Consider the following 20,468-nt stretch of genomic DNA (forward strand, 5'->3'; position numbering starts at 1 on the left):
GGCTGCAGAGCACCAGCAGCGGGCAACACACTCTGTTCTGATGCTGGATGAATAAGATATGGCCCCTGCCTTCAAGGAGTTCTGCATGAGAGTTCTTTAGTTAATGAAAGGATTTCCGTGGAACTAATACAGAGTATAATTAAAGTAGACAAATATACTTTCCAAACAAAAACTTGAGACTGACAGTGAAACTAGAAAAAACTAGGACATATATTTTCTGTTAAGTGTAGGAAACTTCACAAAACAGGCAATGATTGATCAGCTAGATTTTATGCACCTAAGATTTTTGAATTTTTAAAAGTCTGTCGGGGCTGGCCCCATGGCCGAGTGGTTAAGTTCGCGCGCTTCGCTGCAGGCGGCCCAGTGTTTCGTTGGTTTGAATCCTGGGTGCGGACATGGCACTGCTCATCAAACCACACTGAGGCAGCGTCCCACATGCCACAACTAGATGGATCCACAATGGAGAATATACAACTATGTACTGGGGGGCTTTGGGGTGAAAAAGGAAAAAATAAAATCTTTAAAAGTCTGTCCGCTCCTCATGATCTCATCCATCAGTATGATCTTTAGACAGCAAACTAGAAGACAGTGATAGTACCTACAAATTTATTTGCTAAAGCATGGCTACTGAATGTCAGTAACAGCAAACAACTAAAGACAGACCTCACTTGTCTGGTGAGGAAAGGGACTGTGTAGAGAGAAGGTAGAGAGTATGAAATGAGGAGGGTAAATTTTAATCTCCTTTAAGGTAAAGATTCTTAAATCTACGATCCAGTCCACATATGGACTCTCCATGTACAGGATTTGCAAATTTTTTTGTATATGTAGGTATGGGCATATTTCTGGGAAGAGGATCCATAAATTTCATCAGATTCTCCAAAAGTTTAAGTAATACTGCTCTGAGGCATCTTCTGATATGCTAAGATTTATTCATTCAACACACAGAACGAAAAGGTTTACTAATTCAGAACAAAACAGTATGAACACTGTGAGACTAATGAGAGAATTAATAATCTAGTATGGAATGTAGACATTAAAAAAAAAAAAAAGATGGGGCTGCCCTGGTGGTGTAGTGGTTAAGTTTGTGCACTCCGCTTCGGGGGCCCAGGGTGCACAGGTTCAGATCCCAGGCACAGACCTACACACTGCTCATCAAGCCATGTTGTGGCAGTGTCCCATATACAAAATAGAGGAAGACTGGCAACAGAGGTTAGCTCAGGACCAATCAAAAAAAAAAAAAAGTTGACATTAATGAAGTGCATGGGAACCCCAAAGCCAGATCAATTCATTATTCCTAGTAGAATTAGAATTACAGAGGAAGTGACATTTAAAATAGGTCTTATAGGGGCCAGCCCGGAGGCATAGTGGTTAAGTTTGTGTGCTCCACGTCTGCAGCCTGGGGTTCACCAGTTCGGATCCTGGGCACAGACCTATACACCACTCACCAAGCCATGCTGTAGCAGCATTCCACATAGAAGAACTAGAAGGACTTACAACTAGGATACACAACTATGCACTGAAGCTTTGGGGAGAAAGAAAAAAAAAGAGGAAGACTGGCAACACACCCAAAAAAACCCACCAAGTCTTATAAAAGACATGATGCAAGGGTCTACTGGGTGATTTGTCTGGCAGGAACGTGGGGTCATCCTAGGGTTGGGGGAGTTAGTAAGAGATGATGCGTCTAGAAAGGGAGGCAAAGTTCCAAATGTAAAGTATCCTGTATGTCAACTTTAAGTGTCCGTAATTTTATGCTGTAGAAAGGGGGCTGACACTTGAAACAAGGAGCTGGCATGATCAACTGTGTCTTCTAGGAAAAGCACGTCTGGCACCAGTGTGAGTACTATGTAGACATAATTAGTCAAACTTCCAGAAGCCCATTCTTACCGAGATCTCTAGCTGCACTTATTAATGTTGACTGCATCTTCTTTTCTAAATCATCCATTATTTCTCTTAATTCACTCAGATTAGGATCAAATGAAGGTTTTACAAGGAATTCATGGTTTTCCACCTATAGACAGAGGAAAGAGTAGCTCAGGTTTATAAACAATGGGTAAAGATGGAAATCATGAACCAAGTATTTTCTTTTACTTATTTAATTCAAATTTCACTAATGTTTTGAGTTAAATGATTCACTACCCATAAGTTACTCAGTCACAACTACAAGGAGTTTATTTTATTATTTATTTAGTATTTATTAAAAGACGTAAAGTTCTGTTTAATAGGAGCTTAGAGCTCTAGACATACAAAAACTGTTCATGAGGGGCTGGCCCTGTGGCCTAGTGGTTAAGTTCAGCATGCAGACCTACACCACTTGGCAGCAGCCATGCTGTGGTGGCAACCCACATACAAAATAGAGGAAGACTGACACAGATGTTTGCTCAGGGTGAATCTTTCTCAGCTAAAAATAATAATAATAATTGTTCATATGAAATAGACATAGTGCTCTGCATATGTCACTAACAGTATTCATTATTTTTATTTACCTTTTTTCCTAAATAATGTTCAAAACATTTTTTTTTAAACATTATTAAAGAATATTCAGTCTTCAAAGCCTGTAATGGAATGTGTAGTTTTCACCCAAACCAAGAACCCATCTTAGGAATCTCATAAAGTTAGCTCTAAAAAAAAAACTATGGTATTTTATTTCTTCAAAGTGAAAGTTCATCAAAATTTCATCATTTAAAAACATACTATTAAGTACTTTGTTCCCCTAAATTCTTACCTGTTATAACCAGCAAGAAATCATAATAAAAAATAGATCTCACTTATAAAGGTAAAAATATACACAAAATATTTAGAAACAAGTCTCAATTATATAGGGCTTTTATAAAGATAATTGCTTATTGGAAGATTTAAAAGAATTGATAAGTGAAGAGGCAAACAATGAAAAGAGAAAACTAAATCAAATATTAAGATCCACTCATTCCCAGTGACTATCCAAGAGGACTCTTTTTGAAACAAGTAAAATTTAAACAAATTATGAAAGAATATTTTTAAAAAAGAATGAAGCCTATCCTCATAGACATTAAGAACTATTTAAAAAATTATATACAGAAGTGTAATATGAGAATCAGTTTTCTAAAACAAGCAGAATTTTAAGAATTCAGTAAGTGGGATTGATATAAATTCCTCCCAATTACTATCCACTTAATCAGAGCGAACCTTCTTCACATAAGTGAACACCACAAGAATAAGGAATTAAAGTCAAATTACAGAAAGATAGCAAAAAAAAAAAAATTTATCAAATAACTTTCTCAACTTAAAACAACAAAATAAAAGATTTAATTATATATTAAAATTTAAAATTTTGAATAAACCTAATTTTTAAGAAGACAAAAATTTGTAAAACTAGCTTTGCAAACTGTAAAAATATAAAGGTTAATATTTTCTTTTATAAAGGCACTTGTTTGCATGTATGAGAAAAACATCAAAGTCATTAAATGGATAAATATAAAAACATAAAACTCACAAATGAGAAAATAAGTAGTAAATGAACCCATAGGAAAATGCTAAAGCTCCATAATAATAAAAGATATGAATATTTAAGCAACCTTAAGATATTATTCTACAGGTATTTTTTTTCCTTAAGGAAAAAAACCCCACCAACAAATATTAATGAGACTACAGTGAAATTAGTACACTCATTCATTTCTGGTGAGAATCTAAGTTATTACAACCTTTAAAAAAGTAAAAAGCAATCTGCCATAAGACTCAGATATCTGTTATACTCTTTGACACAACAATTCTACTCCAAGGAATTCAATCTAAGGAAAGAATGCAAGAGAAGCAGAACACCACAAGGATGAATAAAATCTCTGCAGATTTATCTGTTACAGCAAAACCACAATGGTACATCAACAGAATATTATACAGTTATTTAAACAGACAATGAAGATGATCTAGAAACAAGGACCAAGACTTACGATACTTACAGGGAAAAGAGAATGCTACAATGCTGGGTTGACACTGCTATAGAACTTGCCTCTCCCAACGAACTTAAGAGAAGCGAGGCAGAGCCAGGCCAAGTTCCTATCCTCACCCACCTTGCAGAAACCCACTGGTGAGCCAAGAAACCCTGAGAATTCTCACTAATAATCCCAAAATCTGGAGAGAAGAAAGATGAATGGGTATCATTACATTTTCCTTCCATGGATGGGGGAATACAGTTTTGAAAGTGCTGCTGGGCAAAGGCCGGCCCCGTGGCCGAGTGGTTAAGTTTGCGCGCTCTGCTGCAGGCGGCCCAGTGTTTCGTCAGTTCGAATCTTGGGCGTGGACATGGCACTGCTCATTAGACCATGCTGAGGCGGCATCCCACGTGCCACAACTAGAAGGACCCACAACTAAGAATATACAACTGTGTACTGGGGGGCTTTGGGGAGAAAAAGGAAAAAAAAAATCTTTAAAAAAAAAATCAAAATCTTTAAAAAAAAAAAAACACAAAACCCTGATGGGCTGGCTAAGTAACATATTAGAGCTGAAGAGATACTCAGTGAATTAGAACATGTGAAGCAATCACAAACAGAGCAGCAGAGACACATGGCAGAAAAAGAATGTGAAAGTCTAACATATGTCCAATCATAGTTGGAGAAAAAGAATGAAGGAACAAACACAATATTCAAAAAGATAATCATTGATAATTTTCCAGAACCGAGAAATGATATAAATTACGCAACTAAGAAAACACAGCAAATCTAAATAGGAAAAATAAAAAGAAATCCGCTTTTGGACACAGTAAGAGAAGGAATCAGTATCTGGAACCAAGACTTCTAAGTATCAATAACAATGCAAGTAAGTCAAAGGACAGCCCAATACAATCTCATAGAAATGAACGAAAACTAACAGTCAACCTGGGATTGTACACCCAGATAAAAATATCCTTGAAGATCAAGGGTGAAATATAGACATTTCAAACAAACAAAACCTGAATAACACTTTAATTGGTGAACATGATGTAATCTATAGATAAATTGAAATATAGTGATGTACACTCAAAATTTCTATGTTATAAATCAATGTTACCACAACAAAACAAACAAAACACCTAACAGACCCCCAAAATAAAGAATAGACAGAAAGAAGGAACGAATAGCAAAGGAACTGGTAAGCACTGACTGTACAGAATGGAAACCTGAGAGGTAAAAACCTAAAACACCAGCCAATAAGGAGGAAATGTAATCTGATCTTAGTTATCCTAAGATCCTAATATTTTGGGATAAGTGAGAAGATGCTGATAGGCTTTTGACTTTGATGAGATAAGTATACACATTTTTTTTTTTAATTTGTGAAAAATTTCCAAACTAGCACACGTTTGATAGGATGGGGCAGAGGCAAAGAGACAGGCAAAAATCAATACAAAAGACAGACAGAATGGGTAAGAGCAACCAGAAAGAACAGGAATCACAAAACAATCTGGAAGAAATAAAGCCAAACTGCCACTTAAAACAAGAGATCAAATTAAATTTAAAAATAAATAAAATCCAGCTATAAGATTTTTGACCTAAACCATAAAGACTCACAAAGGATAGAAAAAGATATACCATGTAAAAAACTAAAAAAGACTCTGGCACAACTCTCTTACTATCAGATAAATAAATCTAAGGAAAAAAGCATTACTAAGACAGTATCCCTAAAGAATGACAAAGCTTCAATTCCGCCACAAAGAAACAACAGCACTGTGCCTTAAAAACATATGAAGCAAAAATGGATCGAACCACATGGAGAAATCCACATTTCTCTCACTCAGGAGATCAAAAATCAGCAAGCATACAGACAGTGAGAACAAAACAACTAAAGCTTTATCTAATGGACATAAGAGAGCACACATGACCCTCAGTATATGGAGAACTTTTATTAGACTGACACAAACCATGCTTGGAAATTTAAAAAATTATTTCTAAACAAATGACAAACCGAAAAACAAATGATAATGGGAATAAAATACTTAAGTAAGAAATTGTACCTCTCAAAACTTATGGGATGCATTCAGCTAAGGCAACATATAGAAGGAAAAGTGCAATCTTAAATGCTTACTGAAAAAGAAAAGGCCGGAAAAATAGTGAACATTCAAGAGGTTGAAAAAGACCAAAAACAGATTAAACACAGACACACACACACACATATATGTATGTGTGTGTATATATATATAGAAGAACTGAAATTATTGAAATAGAAAGTAAAGATACAAAAGAAGATTTAAAAAGTAACGAGTTGATCTCTGAGAAACAGACAAACTATGGACAGGAAGAAGTGTCAGGGGATACACAAACAAATTGCATTAAAAATAAACAGGTGCTATATCTGAAAATGCCACAGTGCTTTTAAAAAGAATAAATAACCAGTAGGAACAACTTTTGGCAACTGGAAAACTTAGAAAGAAATATATATTTCCTAGAAATGGTATAGCATCCAGAATATATAAACTCGACAACAAAAAGCAACCCAATTTAAAAATGAGCAAAGGATCTGGGGCCAGCCCCGTGGCCAAGTGGTTAAGTTCGCATGCTCCAATTCTGTGGCCCAGGGTTTCACTAGTTCAGATCCTGGGCACAGACATGTCACCACTCATCAAGCCATGCTGAGGTGGCATCCCACATGCCATAACTAGAAGGACCCACAACTAAAAATATACAGCTGTGTACTGGGGGGCTTGAGGAGAAAAAGGAAAAATAAAATCTTAAAAAATAAAAAAATGATCAAAGGATCTGAAATAGACATTTCTCCAAAGAAGACACATAAATGGTCAAGAAACATATGAAAGGATGCTCAATGTCATTAGCCACCAGGGAAATACAAATCAAAAACACAATGAAATACTACTCGACATCCACTAGGATGGCTATTAAAAAACAAAAAAGCCCACAAAAAAAACAAGTATTAGCAACAATGCAGAGAAATCAGAATCCTCATATACTGCTGGTGGGAATATTAAATGGTGTAGACACTTTGAAAAAGTTTAGCGATTCCTCAAAAAGTTAAACGTAAAACTACCATAGGACCCAGTAATTCCACTCCTATGCATATACCTAAAAGAACTGAAAACAGGGGCTGGCCCCATGGCCGAGTGGTTAAGTTTCCATGCTCTGCTTCGGTGGCCCAGGGTTCCACCAGTTCTGATCCTAGGTGCAAACCTAGCACCGCTCATCAAGCCATGCTGAGGCGGCACCCCACATGCAACTAGACGGACCTGCTACTAGAATATACAACTGCGTCCTGGGGAAGCTTTGGGTAGAAGAAGAAGAAGAAAAAAGAACAAGAAAAAAAAGATTGGCAACAGATGTTAGTTCAGGTATCAATCTTTAAAAAAAGAGAATTGAAAACAGGTACTTAAACAAACACTTGTACATGACTGTGCACGGGAGCACTATTCTGATAGCCAAAAGACAGAAACAACCTATTAAGCACATCAAGTGAAAGGATAAACAAAATGTGGTATATCCTTACAATGGAATATCACTGAGCCATAAAAGGGAATGAAGCACTGATACATATTGCAATGTGGATGAATTTTGAACACACTATGCTAAGTGAAAGAAGCTAGTCACAAAAGGCTACATATTATGTGATTCCATTTATGAGAAATGTCCAGAATTGGCAATTCCATAGAGACAAAAAGTAGATTAGTGGTTGCCAGCATCTGGGAAAACAGGGCAAAGGGAGTGACTGCTAATGGATATGGGTTTTCTTTTGCTGGTAAGGAAAATATTTTGGAATTAGATAGCAGTGGTGGTTGCACAACACAGTGAATGTTCTAAACGCCAGTGAACAGTACACTTTAAAATGGTGAATTTTATGTAAATTCACTTCAATAAAAACTGATAACCATTGGAAAGGAAAAAAAAGGGAAAGATACATATAATGTTCATAAATAGAAAGACTCAATGTTGTAATGTTGATTCTCCCCTAAGTTAATCCTTAAATTAAATGCAATTTCAATCAAATACTGATAAGACAATATTATTTATAAAGCTTAGAAATAAAAATAGTACATATTATAGTAATGAAACATTAAAATGATAATAAGCACCAATTTCAGGACAGCATGTATTTCTGTGGAGTGATGTGTGCAAAGAGGACTTTACAGTGAGTATACAAGTATTGATTATATTGGTAATTGTATGACAATCATTTTATAATCAAACTATTAAATACATCACAAAGAAGAAAAGGAAGTGGAAAAACTCATGGGGAAAAAGTATGTAGAAAGAAAGAAGGGAGAAAGAAGGATAAAGCGTGGAAAGAGGGAAGGAAAGAAGAAGGGCTAATGGCTTGGGGGCCAGACAGAGGAAAGGGGGAAGATGAAAGTAGGAAACATAAGGGGGGAGGGCAAAGGAGTGAAGGAAAGGAACGAGAATGAAGAATTCTTCAGGCATCCAGGCAGAAAGAGGAAATCACCTGGAATGTAGGGAGGGGAGGAAGGGAGGGTAGTGGTAAATCCAAGTGGTAACAGACATTTCATGAACATTCAATGTCAGAAGACAGGTGCATCAGCCTCAAAGTTCAGGAAGGGTGTAAATATAATAATCAAGATTTGTTTGAGAATAAAGCTAGAAGACAGAAACTCTTCTCAAGCATGAAATAATTCAAGGACTATAATATCTATCAACCTTTGTTTAAAAAAATACCCAAAACACCTGATGAACAAATCCAGCCAAATAAAGGTGGAATCAAAAATTTTAAACCCAGGAATGAAGAAGCCATGGTAAAAAGACTGATGGTAGGCACTGAATTCATTTACATTTGAGCATGAACATTACACAATCCTGGACACTGTAATCAAGGCTACAGACGTACTGTGCATATTTTACACCTGGACAGTATAAAAATACAACCATTAAAAATGAAGAGGTATGACAGGTAGAAGCACACGAAAGACTGGTAAGTGCTCAACTTTCACAGCAAGGAATTAATATTGTCCAAAATTGAAACATGCCACTCAAAGATATCTCCAATAGCTCCATATTTTTCTAATTTTGTTTCTTCAACCTATCTTTTAGATTATTTTCCTCTCCTGTGGTGAAAAATCATTCATTTGCAGTTCAACAGCTCCTTCCATGATTTTTTTTCTGTTAGAATGAAAAACATTAAGTTGAATCCTTTTAAAAGTAAGGTCTATAGTATGAGCTCCTTTCTCTATGCATTTGTCTGCATATTACCAGAAAAAGATCATTAGCTGTCTCCCAATGGGGGCACTGCTGGCATTCTGAGTGGGACAATACTTTGTTGTAAGGGACTAAAACACAAAGTTCAACACCTCTCTTCAAAACCCTCAATACTGCCCATAGTAGAGAGCAGACTGAAACCAGTGGACAGTCGGCCATTAATGATCAGGTAGCTGGTAACTAAAGTTTTTAGGCAGTTATCAATTGTAGCTTTTAGTTGCTCACCCACCCATCGTTAGCTGTGCTGCTTAGGCAATATATTATCTGATTCCCACTAGGTTCCTCATAGGTAGCTTCCCTGACATTTGGGTCACCATGGTTACAATGCTTGAGTTGTTTGTCAGGAACTAAGAGTCTACCCCTGTCCAGTTCAGGCAGGTTGAGAGCACCAACCCACCAACTGGGCCCGCGGAGGTGTCTGACAGATGAACTCCTGACATCAGGGAGCCAAAAACTCCACCTTTAGATCATGGTAACACCACCATTTTGTCAACAGGAGTCCTGTGAAGAGCCATGAATCTTGATTACACTTGTGCAGATGATCACTTACCTCGCTTCTCTCCTCCAATCATCTATTCCCACACTTCAGACCACCTCGCCCCTTGATCCCATAAATATCCCTAGTCCCCATTTGTTGGGGAGGCGGATTTGAGATTTGTTCTCCCATCTCCTTGTTTGCCTGCCTTGTGAACAAACCCTTTCTCTGCTGCAAACTCGTCATCTTGATGACTGGCTTTCCATGCAACACAAAATGAACCTGGTTCGGTAGCAAGACTAAATGTTAAAACAGTTATTTCTGGGCAGTAGATGTGGGGGGTGTTTTAAATTTTCATCTCTCTACCTCTCCGCGTTGTTTGAATGCTTTATATAGGTTATCAGTTTTACGACAGTGTTTTGTTTTTTAAAGGATAACTATAAGCAAAAGTGTTGATGTGTTTTGAGACAATAATTCCAGCTGGGAGAATATGAATGCTTCCTTTTTTTGTGTTTCTTTTTCATTTCCAAGAAGAAAAACTTTAAAGCATTTATATACACTATCTTTACAACTTACATATACTCATACAATAATGACATACTTGTGTCAGTGATGCGGACTCGGTGAGTTGAGGAGTCAAAAGAAAGATTTCTTGGACTCTCAAGGTCTGGCAATACTGCTCTTTTATTCAGAGAATAGCGCGGAGTAGCATGGGGATGGGACCCACGGGCAGTAAGAGCTGCAATGTGTTGAGGGTTAGAGCTAAATTTATAAGGCATAGATATGTGAGTTATTTCCTTACAAGACAAAGGAAAGATCATGAAAAAAGTCGTTAAAATAGTATCAGTGCAGGTGGAGTCTGGTTATTGGGTGGTCCTATAACTTTAGAAAGAAATCAGATCAGATTAAATCAGGACATCCCATGCTTCCCGAGGATGATATAGATCAGTCTGTAGGGCAGGACGCCCTGGGCTTCTCCCTGGGGCAGGGGCAGCCTTGATCCTCATCATCAGGATTGTGCAACTATGGCTTTATAAAAATTTTTTTGATTTTTTCTCAGTATTTCCAGTAAAATCTATCTAGAGTTACTTTTCCAATAACAGATGAAATATCAATAATAATTATCTGTGAAAACTAATATTCAAGGATAAAGTGGTTCAAATACTGTATAGAAAGGTTTAAAAATTTAATACATCAAATGGAATCACCCAATCTAACTGAAATTGCTTACTTTTTTGTGAAAAACCATTGCCTTTTTTGAACCTTGTTTTGGGATGGTTTTGATCTACACTTTCTTGAAAAATACAAAATCTTTCTGTAATACTTGTGGAAAGCAGCCACAAAAACATCTGAAGCATTAAGTACAAGCTACGCTTAGGGAAAAAAAGAAAATTAACACAACCACTCATGCCAATGACTGCTCCCTTTCATCACACAGTGCACAGCTGGAAAACACGAGCGAAGCTTTCAGAAATCATACATGAAACGACTGATGTCCTCTTGAGATTTTCTTAAAGTGGTTCTGAGTCATCTAATTTAAATGCCTAAAGGCATTACAAACATCGACAATGAAAATGAAGGGTTGAATTCTCCTTATAACCTGAGACCAGATTAAAGGTTTATAACCGAGAATAAAGAAGATATTATACTAGGTCAACTCCCTAGGGAACCTAGAACAGGTTTTAACTAGGAACTGGATTTATCTGGAAGACAGCATCATGCTATAAAGCACAAACGCCTATAGTTACAGGACAGCATCTGCTGATCTAAACAACAGTTACTCCCCTCCCTCCTCCTTCTCCCTTCCCAGGAGTGCTCTTCATGTATTTCCAACTAGAGGAATAACCCACCCTTGGGTGCCTTAGGCCAATTATCGCATTCTACTTCCCTGGCCATGATCACTGCTTAAATGGTCCCATCAAGGGAAACTGCAGGACTCTTACTTAGAATGTTACAGGAATTGCTACTGGTACCTAGGGCCAAAAGAGGAACCAGCCTTAGGCTGAAATTAAAATCACAAAAGATAGAAGAAATCAAGCAATTAGATATTTTAGAACCTACAACTAGGATATACAACTACGTAGTGGGGGGCTTTGGGGGGGGGGAAGAGGAAGATGGGCAAAAGATGTTAGCTCAGGGCCAATCTTCCTCACCAAAAAAAAAAAAAAAAAAGGAAAGAAACAAAGAAAGAAAAGGAAAGAAGAAAAAAGAAAGAAAGAAATTAGGTCCTTTGGATGGCATCAATGAGCAGCTGGATCAAGGAACTCTAAATAAAGCCTGGTGTATCGCTCAACTTTTATTTCATGAGCCATAAGCGTACTGTTTTAGGTTAACTGCAAAACAGAGTCCTAACTGATACTAAGTTTAACCTCAAATAGTCTATTCAGAAGGGAAAAAAAAAGGAAACCCACAACTCACTGGCATAGTACTTAACACTGAAGGGGTCCAGAATACGCCACTGTGGAATAAAAATTATTTCGAGATGAAAGCATTTGAGAATAGACTTTGTTTCTGAACTCTTATCTGCCTAAAAGCAGAGCCTCTCAAAAGAACTCAATTATCATACACCCCTCCCAGGGAGTTTGGAAACCAGGAAAGACAAAACTACCCCATCTCTCCCATCTATTCTCCAAAGGGCTCATTTACCTACTTTCCCTAAGTGCCCTTTCTCTCCCTCCCCTTCCTCTATTAAAATGGTATAGAAGCCTTAAACTCCAACAGCCTCTTTGAGTCACATTTTTCTGTGACCTCAAAAATCCGTTTTTTTTTTTTTTTTTAAAAAACCCACAGGCCAGGGTTTTGTTAATGATCAGTTAATGATCCGGTTGCCAATCTTTTTTATTTCTTCTTCTCCTCCCCACAGCCCCCGAGTACAGAGTTTTATATTCTAGTTGTAGATCCTTCTGGTTGTGCTATGTGCGTTGCTGCCTCAGCATGGCCTGATGAGTGGAGGAAGTCCACGCACAGCACCTGAACCCAAGAACCCAGGCCACTGAAGCGGGGCCTGTGCACCTCTAACCATTCAGCCACGGGACCAGACCCGTTTGTTCTCTTACCAATCTTTTTAGAAACAAAGTAATATTTTTTTTTCTTTTTTTTGCAGGGGAAGATTCGCCCTAAGCTAACATCTGCTGCCAATCTTCCTCCTTTTTCCCCCACAAAGCCCCAGTACATAGCTGTGTATAGTTGTAAGTTCTTCAGTCTCTCCTATGTGAGCTGCCACCACAGCATGGCTACTGATAGACGAGCGGTGTGGTTCTGCACCTAGGAACTGAACCTGGGTCGCCTAAGCAGACTGCACTTAACTTCAACCACTAGGCCTTCAGGGCTGGCTCTAACCTGTTTTCTGTCAGTCTAAATCGCAGGCCTCCAAACACTAGCCTAATAGAGTAGGAAAAAAATTCTACTTTCATGCATGCACTCTGATTCAGTGGCCCGGGTTTGCAGGTTTGGATGCCTGGCATGAACCTACTCCACTCACCAGCCAGCATCCCACATACAAAGTGGAGGAGGATTGGCACGGATGTTAGCTCAGGGACAATCATCCTCAAGCAAAAACAAAAAGGGGGGGGGGAGGGAGGGGAGACTGGCAAATATGCTAGTTCAGGGCCAATCTTCCTCACCAAAAAAGAGAAGTGGGGGCCAGCCCCATGGCTGAATGGTTAAGTTCATGCACTCCACTTCTGTAGCCCAGGGTTTCAGCAGTTCAGATCCAGGGCATGGACCTAGTGCCACTCATCAAGCCATGCTGAGGTGGCATCCCACATAGCATAAGCAGAAGGACCTACAAGAAGAACATACAACTATGTACTACACGTCTTTGGGGAGAGAAAAAAAGAAAAAAAAAAAAAAGATTGGCAACAGGGGCCTGGCCCAGTGGCACAGTGGTTAAGTGTGCACGCTCTGCTTTGGCAGCCCAGGGTTCGCCGGTTTGGATCTCGGGTGCAGACATGGCACTGCTTGGCAAGCCATGCTGTGGTAGGCATCCCACATATAAAGTAGAGGAAGATGGGCACAGATGTTAGCTCAGGGCCAGTCTGCCTCAGCAAAAAGAGGAGGATTGGCGGCAGATGTAAGCTCAGGGCTCACCTTCCTCAAAAAAAAAACCCAAAGATTGGCAACAGATGTTAGCTCAGGGTGAATCTCTTCCTTAGCAAAAAAAAAAAAAAAAAGAGAGAGAGAGAGAGAGAGAGAAGTTCTACTTTCAGATTAAGAAATTGGGGCTTGTCTTATCTAAAGTGATAGCAATGAAATTAAGACAAATGACCTCTTCTTTTCTAGTCTATATCCATATAATTGCACTGTTTATCTCCCTCAAATCCACACCTTTCATAGACACTTATAAAATCTCTTACAACACACTAATCCCAAAGCATCATTCAACACTTAACACTTACTACTATTTTACAGTCACAGTAAACATTCCTTAACCCACAAGAGGGTAAATTAGCATAATGGAATTGGAGGAAGCACACTAGGCTGTTAACACCACTCATCCGAAAAGAGGGATGAACTACCAAGGACGATCACCGTTGCCTCTATGCTTTTTTGAAACACTTTGTTTCACTTGTTCTAATACTATGTGTTACATAAGCAGAAAAGCATCAAATAAAGAAAAACTTAAAAACTTATATTCTGGTATTTTAAATATTTTGAAAAACTACTCATAAGCACATTCGTTGAAAACTACAAACAAGAGCCCATTAAATCACTAATGGTACATCATTTGTGAGGATATGTTTTTGGCTTGTTTGCTGTCAAACAGATAAAACATCCCAAGGGTTGATTCTACACAGTCAAAATACAGCACGACAGGGAGAGATGGAGGGAGGGACGGAGGGAAAGGAAGGGGAAGGAAGTAAGGAAATAAAAACGCATAATATAAAATAGAAGTATACAAGATTTCATCCTGCTGTATTTCGTAATTATCATAGACGTGGCTAATATCCTATACATAATCAAAATAAACTGTTTATTATAGGAAGACAGTCCAAAAGTAGGAGAGGAGAAGAGGGTGGTTCTAAAAGGCAGGACTTGGGCACCGTTTGGGCAGGTGTGAATGTATGATTGTGATAGCCCAGAGCGCTGCAGGGGGATCTTTGATACAGCATCTGTACACTGGTACAGGAGATACCAATTTTAAGAACCTCTTAAACATTCTCAACTATACAAACGAATTTTTGTCCAAATAATGTCCAATGATTGCCCAAAGGTACAGCATTTCAGGTAGGCTACAAATTGCTGGAAAGAAATCACACAGTCACTCTCCCTTTGAGAGAGTACTGCACTCCTAATTTACTAAACAAGTAGTTCTCAAAGTGCAGTCCCCAGACAAGCAGCATCATTTGGGTACATGTTATAAATTAAAATTCGCCATCCCCACCCCAGACCTGAAGAATATGATTTCAGGGATGGAGCCTACCAAGTGATTCTGACACATGCTTAGTTTGAGACCCACAATATTAAAGCAGAGATAGTAAGTCAGAAGAATAAAGATGGCCACAATTACAACATTTCAGCCGAGCTTTGCCTGGCCTGTGGGTTCCTTCAGGTGTGTACTGCCGTGGTGACAATTCTTGCCATCGCACCTCCCTATTACGTTAGTCAGAGCTTTTGTTAACCATCAAGAAGTACACCTTTATGCTTTCATTTAAAGCAATGTTTACAAATATCCAACTCTGCCCAATCACAGGTAAGACCACATCGTCAGCTGCACGGGGTGGCGATGGTTTCAGTGTCCAGATGTCTCAATAGCATTTCTGCCTTCCACTGACCTAGAAGTTATGCACCTAAAATCATTCCATTAATAGCAACATTACAGAGGGAACAAGAGCTAAAATGCAAATTTTCCTAAGCAAGGGGTGAACAATGCAAGGTTTTTGGTTACTTAACTTAGAAGTAAATGGAAAAGATCGCCCCATCACTGACAAAATATTACCAGAAAAGTGAAGCATTTAAACCTACACACACACACACACTCATGTTCTTCTAAAATCCAAAGAGCAGAATACATGGGATTTAACTTCCTTAAGCCTCAGTTTATGATCCGGTAAAAACAAAATAAATCAACATCACATAGGGCAAATGTTAACTCAAACAAATCCAGTCATGAAGAATACAAAGGATCCAATAATTAGCAAACAAAACTATTACCTTAACATGAATAATGTGAGCACATATTCCCTGCAAGATCATTTTTAACAGTAAATCTAGTGTAGAAAAGGAAGAAGGGGGTGGAGAGCAAAATGGCGGGGTGAGCTGACCCGGGATTCTCTCCCCTCCAAAATACAACGAAGGATTGGAAAAACTTAATTTCAGAGAATAAAAATAATGCCAACATGTTAGAGACCTACAATACCAAGAAGGCGGAGATCACAAACCTTGCAGACGGCCTCGGAGGCGCTGGAACAGTAGGAGAGAACATCGCTCCCTCCCCTAGAGTCTGCGATCGCTGCGGCGCGGGTCGGGAAGGAGCGGGGGAAGGGTAGCGCGACCAGGGATCATCCAAGACTCCTGCCGCTGATTCAGTGGAGACCCACTGATGGGGGGAAAGCTTCCGTCCGCAGGGACCCTATGAATCAAGGGCCTTGGGAGACCAGAGAACAGAACTGATCTGAACCCAGACCAGCGCGTGTGAGTAACAGCCCCTCCCCCACAGCGAAGCCAGTGCGCGAAGCCATCTTGCCCCAAGGCAGAGAGCTAACATGCCGCTCTCGACCCCCATCTAGTGGCGACAGGCTGTAACTGCAACTGAATTCTACCACCATGAGAAAAAAACCTATCCTCTACCATCCAGTAATTTATAAAAGCCCCAGACCAGAAGGAAAACAATAAAAACACAGAATTAAGTCCTGAGGACTTGGAATTAGGTAAACTAAGTGATAATGAGTTCAGAGCAGCTATAATCAAAAAACTGAATGAGGTAGAGAGAAAAATAGAGAAACAAGCCAATGAGTTCTGGAGTTACTTCACAAAAGAGATTGAAATCATAAAGAAGAATCAAACGGAATTACTAGAGATGAAAACCACAATGGACCAGATAAAACAGAATACGGATTCCCTGAATGCCCGTGTAGACACCATAGAAGAGCAAATTAACATAACTGAAGATAGACAGGCTGAATGGCTCCAGACAGAGGAAGAAAGGGAACTAAGAATTTAAAAAAATGAGGAAAATCTCCGAGAGATAATGGATTCAATGAGGAGTAAGAACATAAGGATCATAGGAATTCCCGAGAATGTGGAAAAGGAAAATGGAGCAGAAAGTGTGCTTAACGAAATTATTGAAGAGAACTTCCCAAATCTAGGGATTGATGGAGAAATGTGTGTAGAGGAGGGTTTTAGCTCCTAGATTTGTCAATGTAAAAAGACCTACTGCAAGGCACATAGTAGTAAAATTGGCAAAAAGGAAAGACAAGGAAAGAATACTCAGGGAAGTAAGAAAAGAAAAGAGAATAACCTATAAAGGAGCCCCTATCAGACTGTGAGAGGATTTCTCTACAGAAACAAGCTAGGAGAGAATGGAGTGACATATTCAAAGCTTTAAAGGATAAAAATCTTCAGCCAAGAATACTCTATCCAGCAAGAATTTCCTTCAGATATGAGGGAGAAATTAAATCTTTTCCAGACAAACAAAAGTTAAGGGAATTTGTAACTAAAAGCCCTCCATTACAAGAAATCCTCAAGAAGGCTCTCATACCTGAAAAAAGAAAGAAGGGAGAAAGAGGACACAATCCACAGACTAGGGAGACCAATGGATAGAACCAGAACAGGATAGCAAATATTCAACTATAGCATTAGGGTAAAAATAAGGAAACTACCAAAGCAAGGACGATCTTATCACTCTAACTACAAATTCATAAGACGAGTTGGAATAAAAAATGAAAATAATTATTTAGGAGGGGAAGAGCAAAGGGTCTAAATCAGTATTGGTCGAGTAAGTAAGAGACCACCAGAGAATAGACTATATTATACACGAGATTCTAAATACAAACTTCAAGGTAGACACTAAAATAAAGGACAGAACAGAGTCACAAATCATAGATAAGGAAAAATCTAAGAAACCCAGCATAACAAATTGCAGTATTAAATGGGTAGTCTAAAGCACACAGGAAAAGAAACACAGGAAAACAAGATAATGAGCGACAGATTGACAGCATTAAGTCCACATGCATCAATAATCACTCTCAATGTGAACGGATTGAACTCTCCAATAAAAAGACACAGAGTGGCAAAATGGATTAAAGAACAAGATCCAACAATTTGCTGCCTCCAGGAAACACACCTCAGCCCCAAGGACAAACACAGACTCAGGGTGAAGGGGTGGAGGACAATACTTCAAGCTAATAGCAAGGAAAAAAGGGCAGGTGTTGCAATTCTTATATTAGACAAAGTGGATTTCAAAATAAGACAGGTAAAGAGAGACACAGAGGGACAATATATAATGATCAAAGGGACACTTCATCAAGAAGAAATAACGCTTATAAATATCTATGCACCCAACACAGGAGCACCAAGATTCATAAAGCAACTATTAACAGACCTAAGGGAAGATGTTAAAAACAACACAATAATAGTAGGGGACCTCAACACCCCACTCACATCAATGGACAGATCATCCAGACAGAAAATCAACAAGGAAATAGTGGAGCTAAATGAGAAACTAAAACAATTGGACTTAATAGACATATATAGATCACTTCACCCTGAAAGAGCTGAATACACATTCTTCTCAAGTGCACATGGAACATTCTCTAGGATAGACCATATGTTGGGAAACAAGGCAAGCCTCTACAAATTTAAAAAAATTGAAATAATAACAAGCATCTTCTCCAATCATAGTGCTATAAGCCTAGAAATTAAGTGCAAGAAAAAAGCTGAGAAAGGCACAAAGATGTGGAGACTAAACAACACACTACTGAACAAGCAATGGATCATTGAAGAAATTAAAGAAGAAATAAAAAAATACCTGGAAACAAATGAAAATGATAGCATGCCATACCAACTCATATTGGATACAGCAAAAGCTGTATTAAGAGGAAAATTCATCGCAATACAGGCACATCTTAACAAACAAGAAAAATCCCAAATAAGCAACCTTAAAGTACACCTAACTGAACTAGAGAAAAAAGAACAAATGAAGCCCAAAGTCAGCAGGAGAGAAATAATAAAAATCAGAGCAGAAATAAATACTATTGAAACAAAAAAGGCAGTAGAAAGGATCTTTGAGAAGATAAATAAAATTGACAAACCACTAGCCAGACTTACAAAGAAAAAAAGGGAGAAAGCTCAAATAAACAAAATCAGAAATGAGCGAGGAGAAATAAGAAGACTCTGCAGAAATACAACAGATTATAAGAGAATACTACAAAAAACTATATGCCAACAGAATGGATAACCTAGAGGAAATGGATAAATTCTGGGACTCCTACAATCTCCCAAAGCTCACTCAAGAAGAGGCAGACAATTTGAACAGACCAATCACAAGGAAAGAGATTGAAACAGCAATCAAAAACATCCCAAAGAATAAAACCCCAGGACCAGATGGCTTTCCTGGGGAATTCTACCAAACTTTCAGAGAGGATTTAATACCTATCCTTTTCAAGCTATTCCAAAAAATTAGGGAAGATGGAACACTTCCTAACACATTCTATGAGGCCAACACCACGCTGATACCAAAACCTGACAAGGACACCACGAAAAAAGAGAACTACAGGCCAATATCACTGATGAACATAGATGCAAAAATTCTAAACAAAATTTTGGCAACCAGAATTCAGCAATTCATCAAAAGGATCATACATCATGATCAGGTGGGATTCATACCAGGGACACAGGGATGGTTCAACATCCGCAAATCAATCAACGTGATACACCACATCAACAAACTGAGGAATAAAAACCACATGATCATCTCAATAGATGCAGAGAAGGCATTTGACAAGATCCAACAGCCATTTATGATAAAAACTCTGAACAAAATGGGCATAGAAGGAAACTACCTCAACATAATGAAGGCCATATACAGCAAACCCATAGCCAACATCATACTCAATGGGCAAAAACTGAACGCCATCCCCCTGAAAACAGGAACGAGACAAGGATGCCCTCTATCACCACTCTTATTTAACATAGTACTGGAGGTCCTGGCCAGAGCAATCAGGCAAGAAAAAGGAATAAAAGAAATCCAAATAGGGAGGGAAGAAGTGAAACTCTTGCTGTTTGCAGACGACATGATCTTATATGTAGAAAACCCCAAAGAATCCATTGGAAAACTGTTAGAAGTAATCAACAACTACAGCAAAGTTGCAGGGTATAAAATCAATTTGCATAAATCAGTAGCATTTCTATACTCCAGTAATGAACCAACAGAAAAAGAACTCAAGAACACAATACCATTCACAATCGCAACAAAAAGAATAAAATACCTTGGGGTAAATTTAACTAAGGAAGTGAAGGACCTATATAATGAAAATTACAAGGCCTTTCTGAGAGAATTGGATGATGACATAAGGAGATGGAAAGACATTCCATGTACATGGATTGGAAGAATAAACATAGTTAAAATGTCCGTTCTACCTAAAGCAATCTACAGATTCAGCGCCATCCCAATCAGAATCCCAAGGACATTCTTTACAGAATTAGAACAAAGAATCCTAAAATGCATATGGGGCAAGAAAAGACCCCGAATTGCTAAAGCAATCCTGAGAAAAAAGAACAAAACGGAGGCATCACAATCCCTGACTTCAAAACATACTACAAAGCTACAGCATGGTACTGGTACAAAACAGGTGCACAGATCAATGGAACAGAATTGAAAGCCCAGAAATAAAACC

At 38.5% G+C, this 20,468-nt stretch overlaps 1 protein-coding gene across 4 annotated transcripts in view; it reads right to left on the minus strand.

Moving 5' to 3' along the window:
* MSH2 (mutS homolog 2) overlaps positions 1-20,468 on the minus strand; it is a 73,886-nt gene that overhangs the window by 14,792 nt on the left and 38,626 nt on the right. For all 4 annotated transcript variants that reach the window (XR_011526097.1, XR_011526096.1, XR_011526098.1 and 1 more), the window contains exon 9: positions 1,885-2,008. Coding sequence is in view for 1 of the 4 variants with exons in the window: in XM_008530908.2 (XP_008529130.1) it covers positions 1,885-2,008 (124 nt within the window). In the remaining 3 variants the exon portion in view is untranslated. The remainder of the gene's footprint in view (positions 1-1,884; positions 2,009-20,468) is intronic.

The sequence above is a fragment of the Equus przewalskii genome, chromosome 14 (assembly GCF_037783145.1).
Source record: "Equus przewalskii isolate Varuska chromosome 14, EquPr2, whole genome shotgun sequence".
In the NCBI taxonomy this organism is placed as follows: domain Eukaryota; kingdom Metazoa; phylum Chordata; class Mammalia; order Perissodactyla; family Equidae; genus Equus; species Equus przewalskii.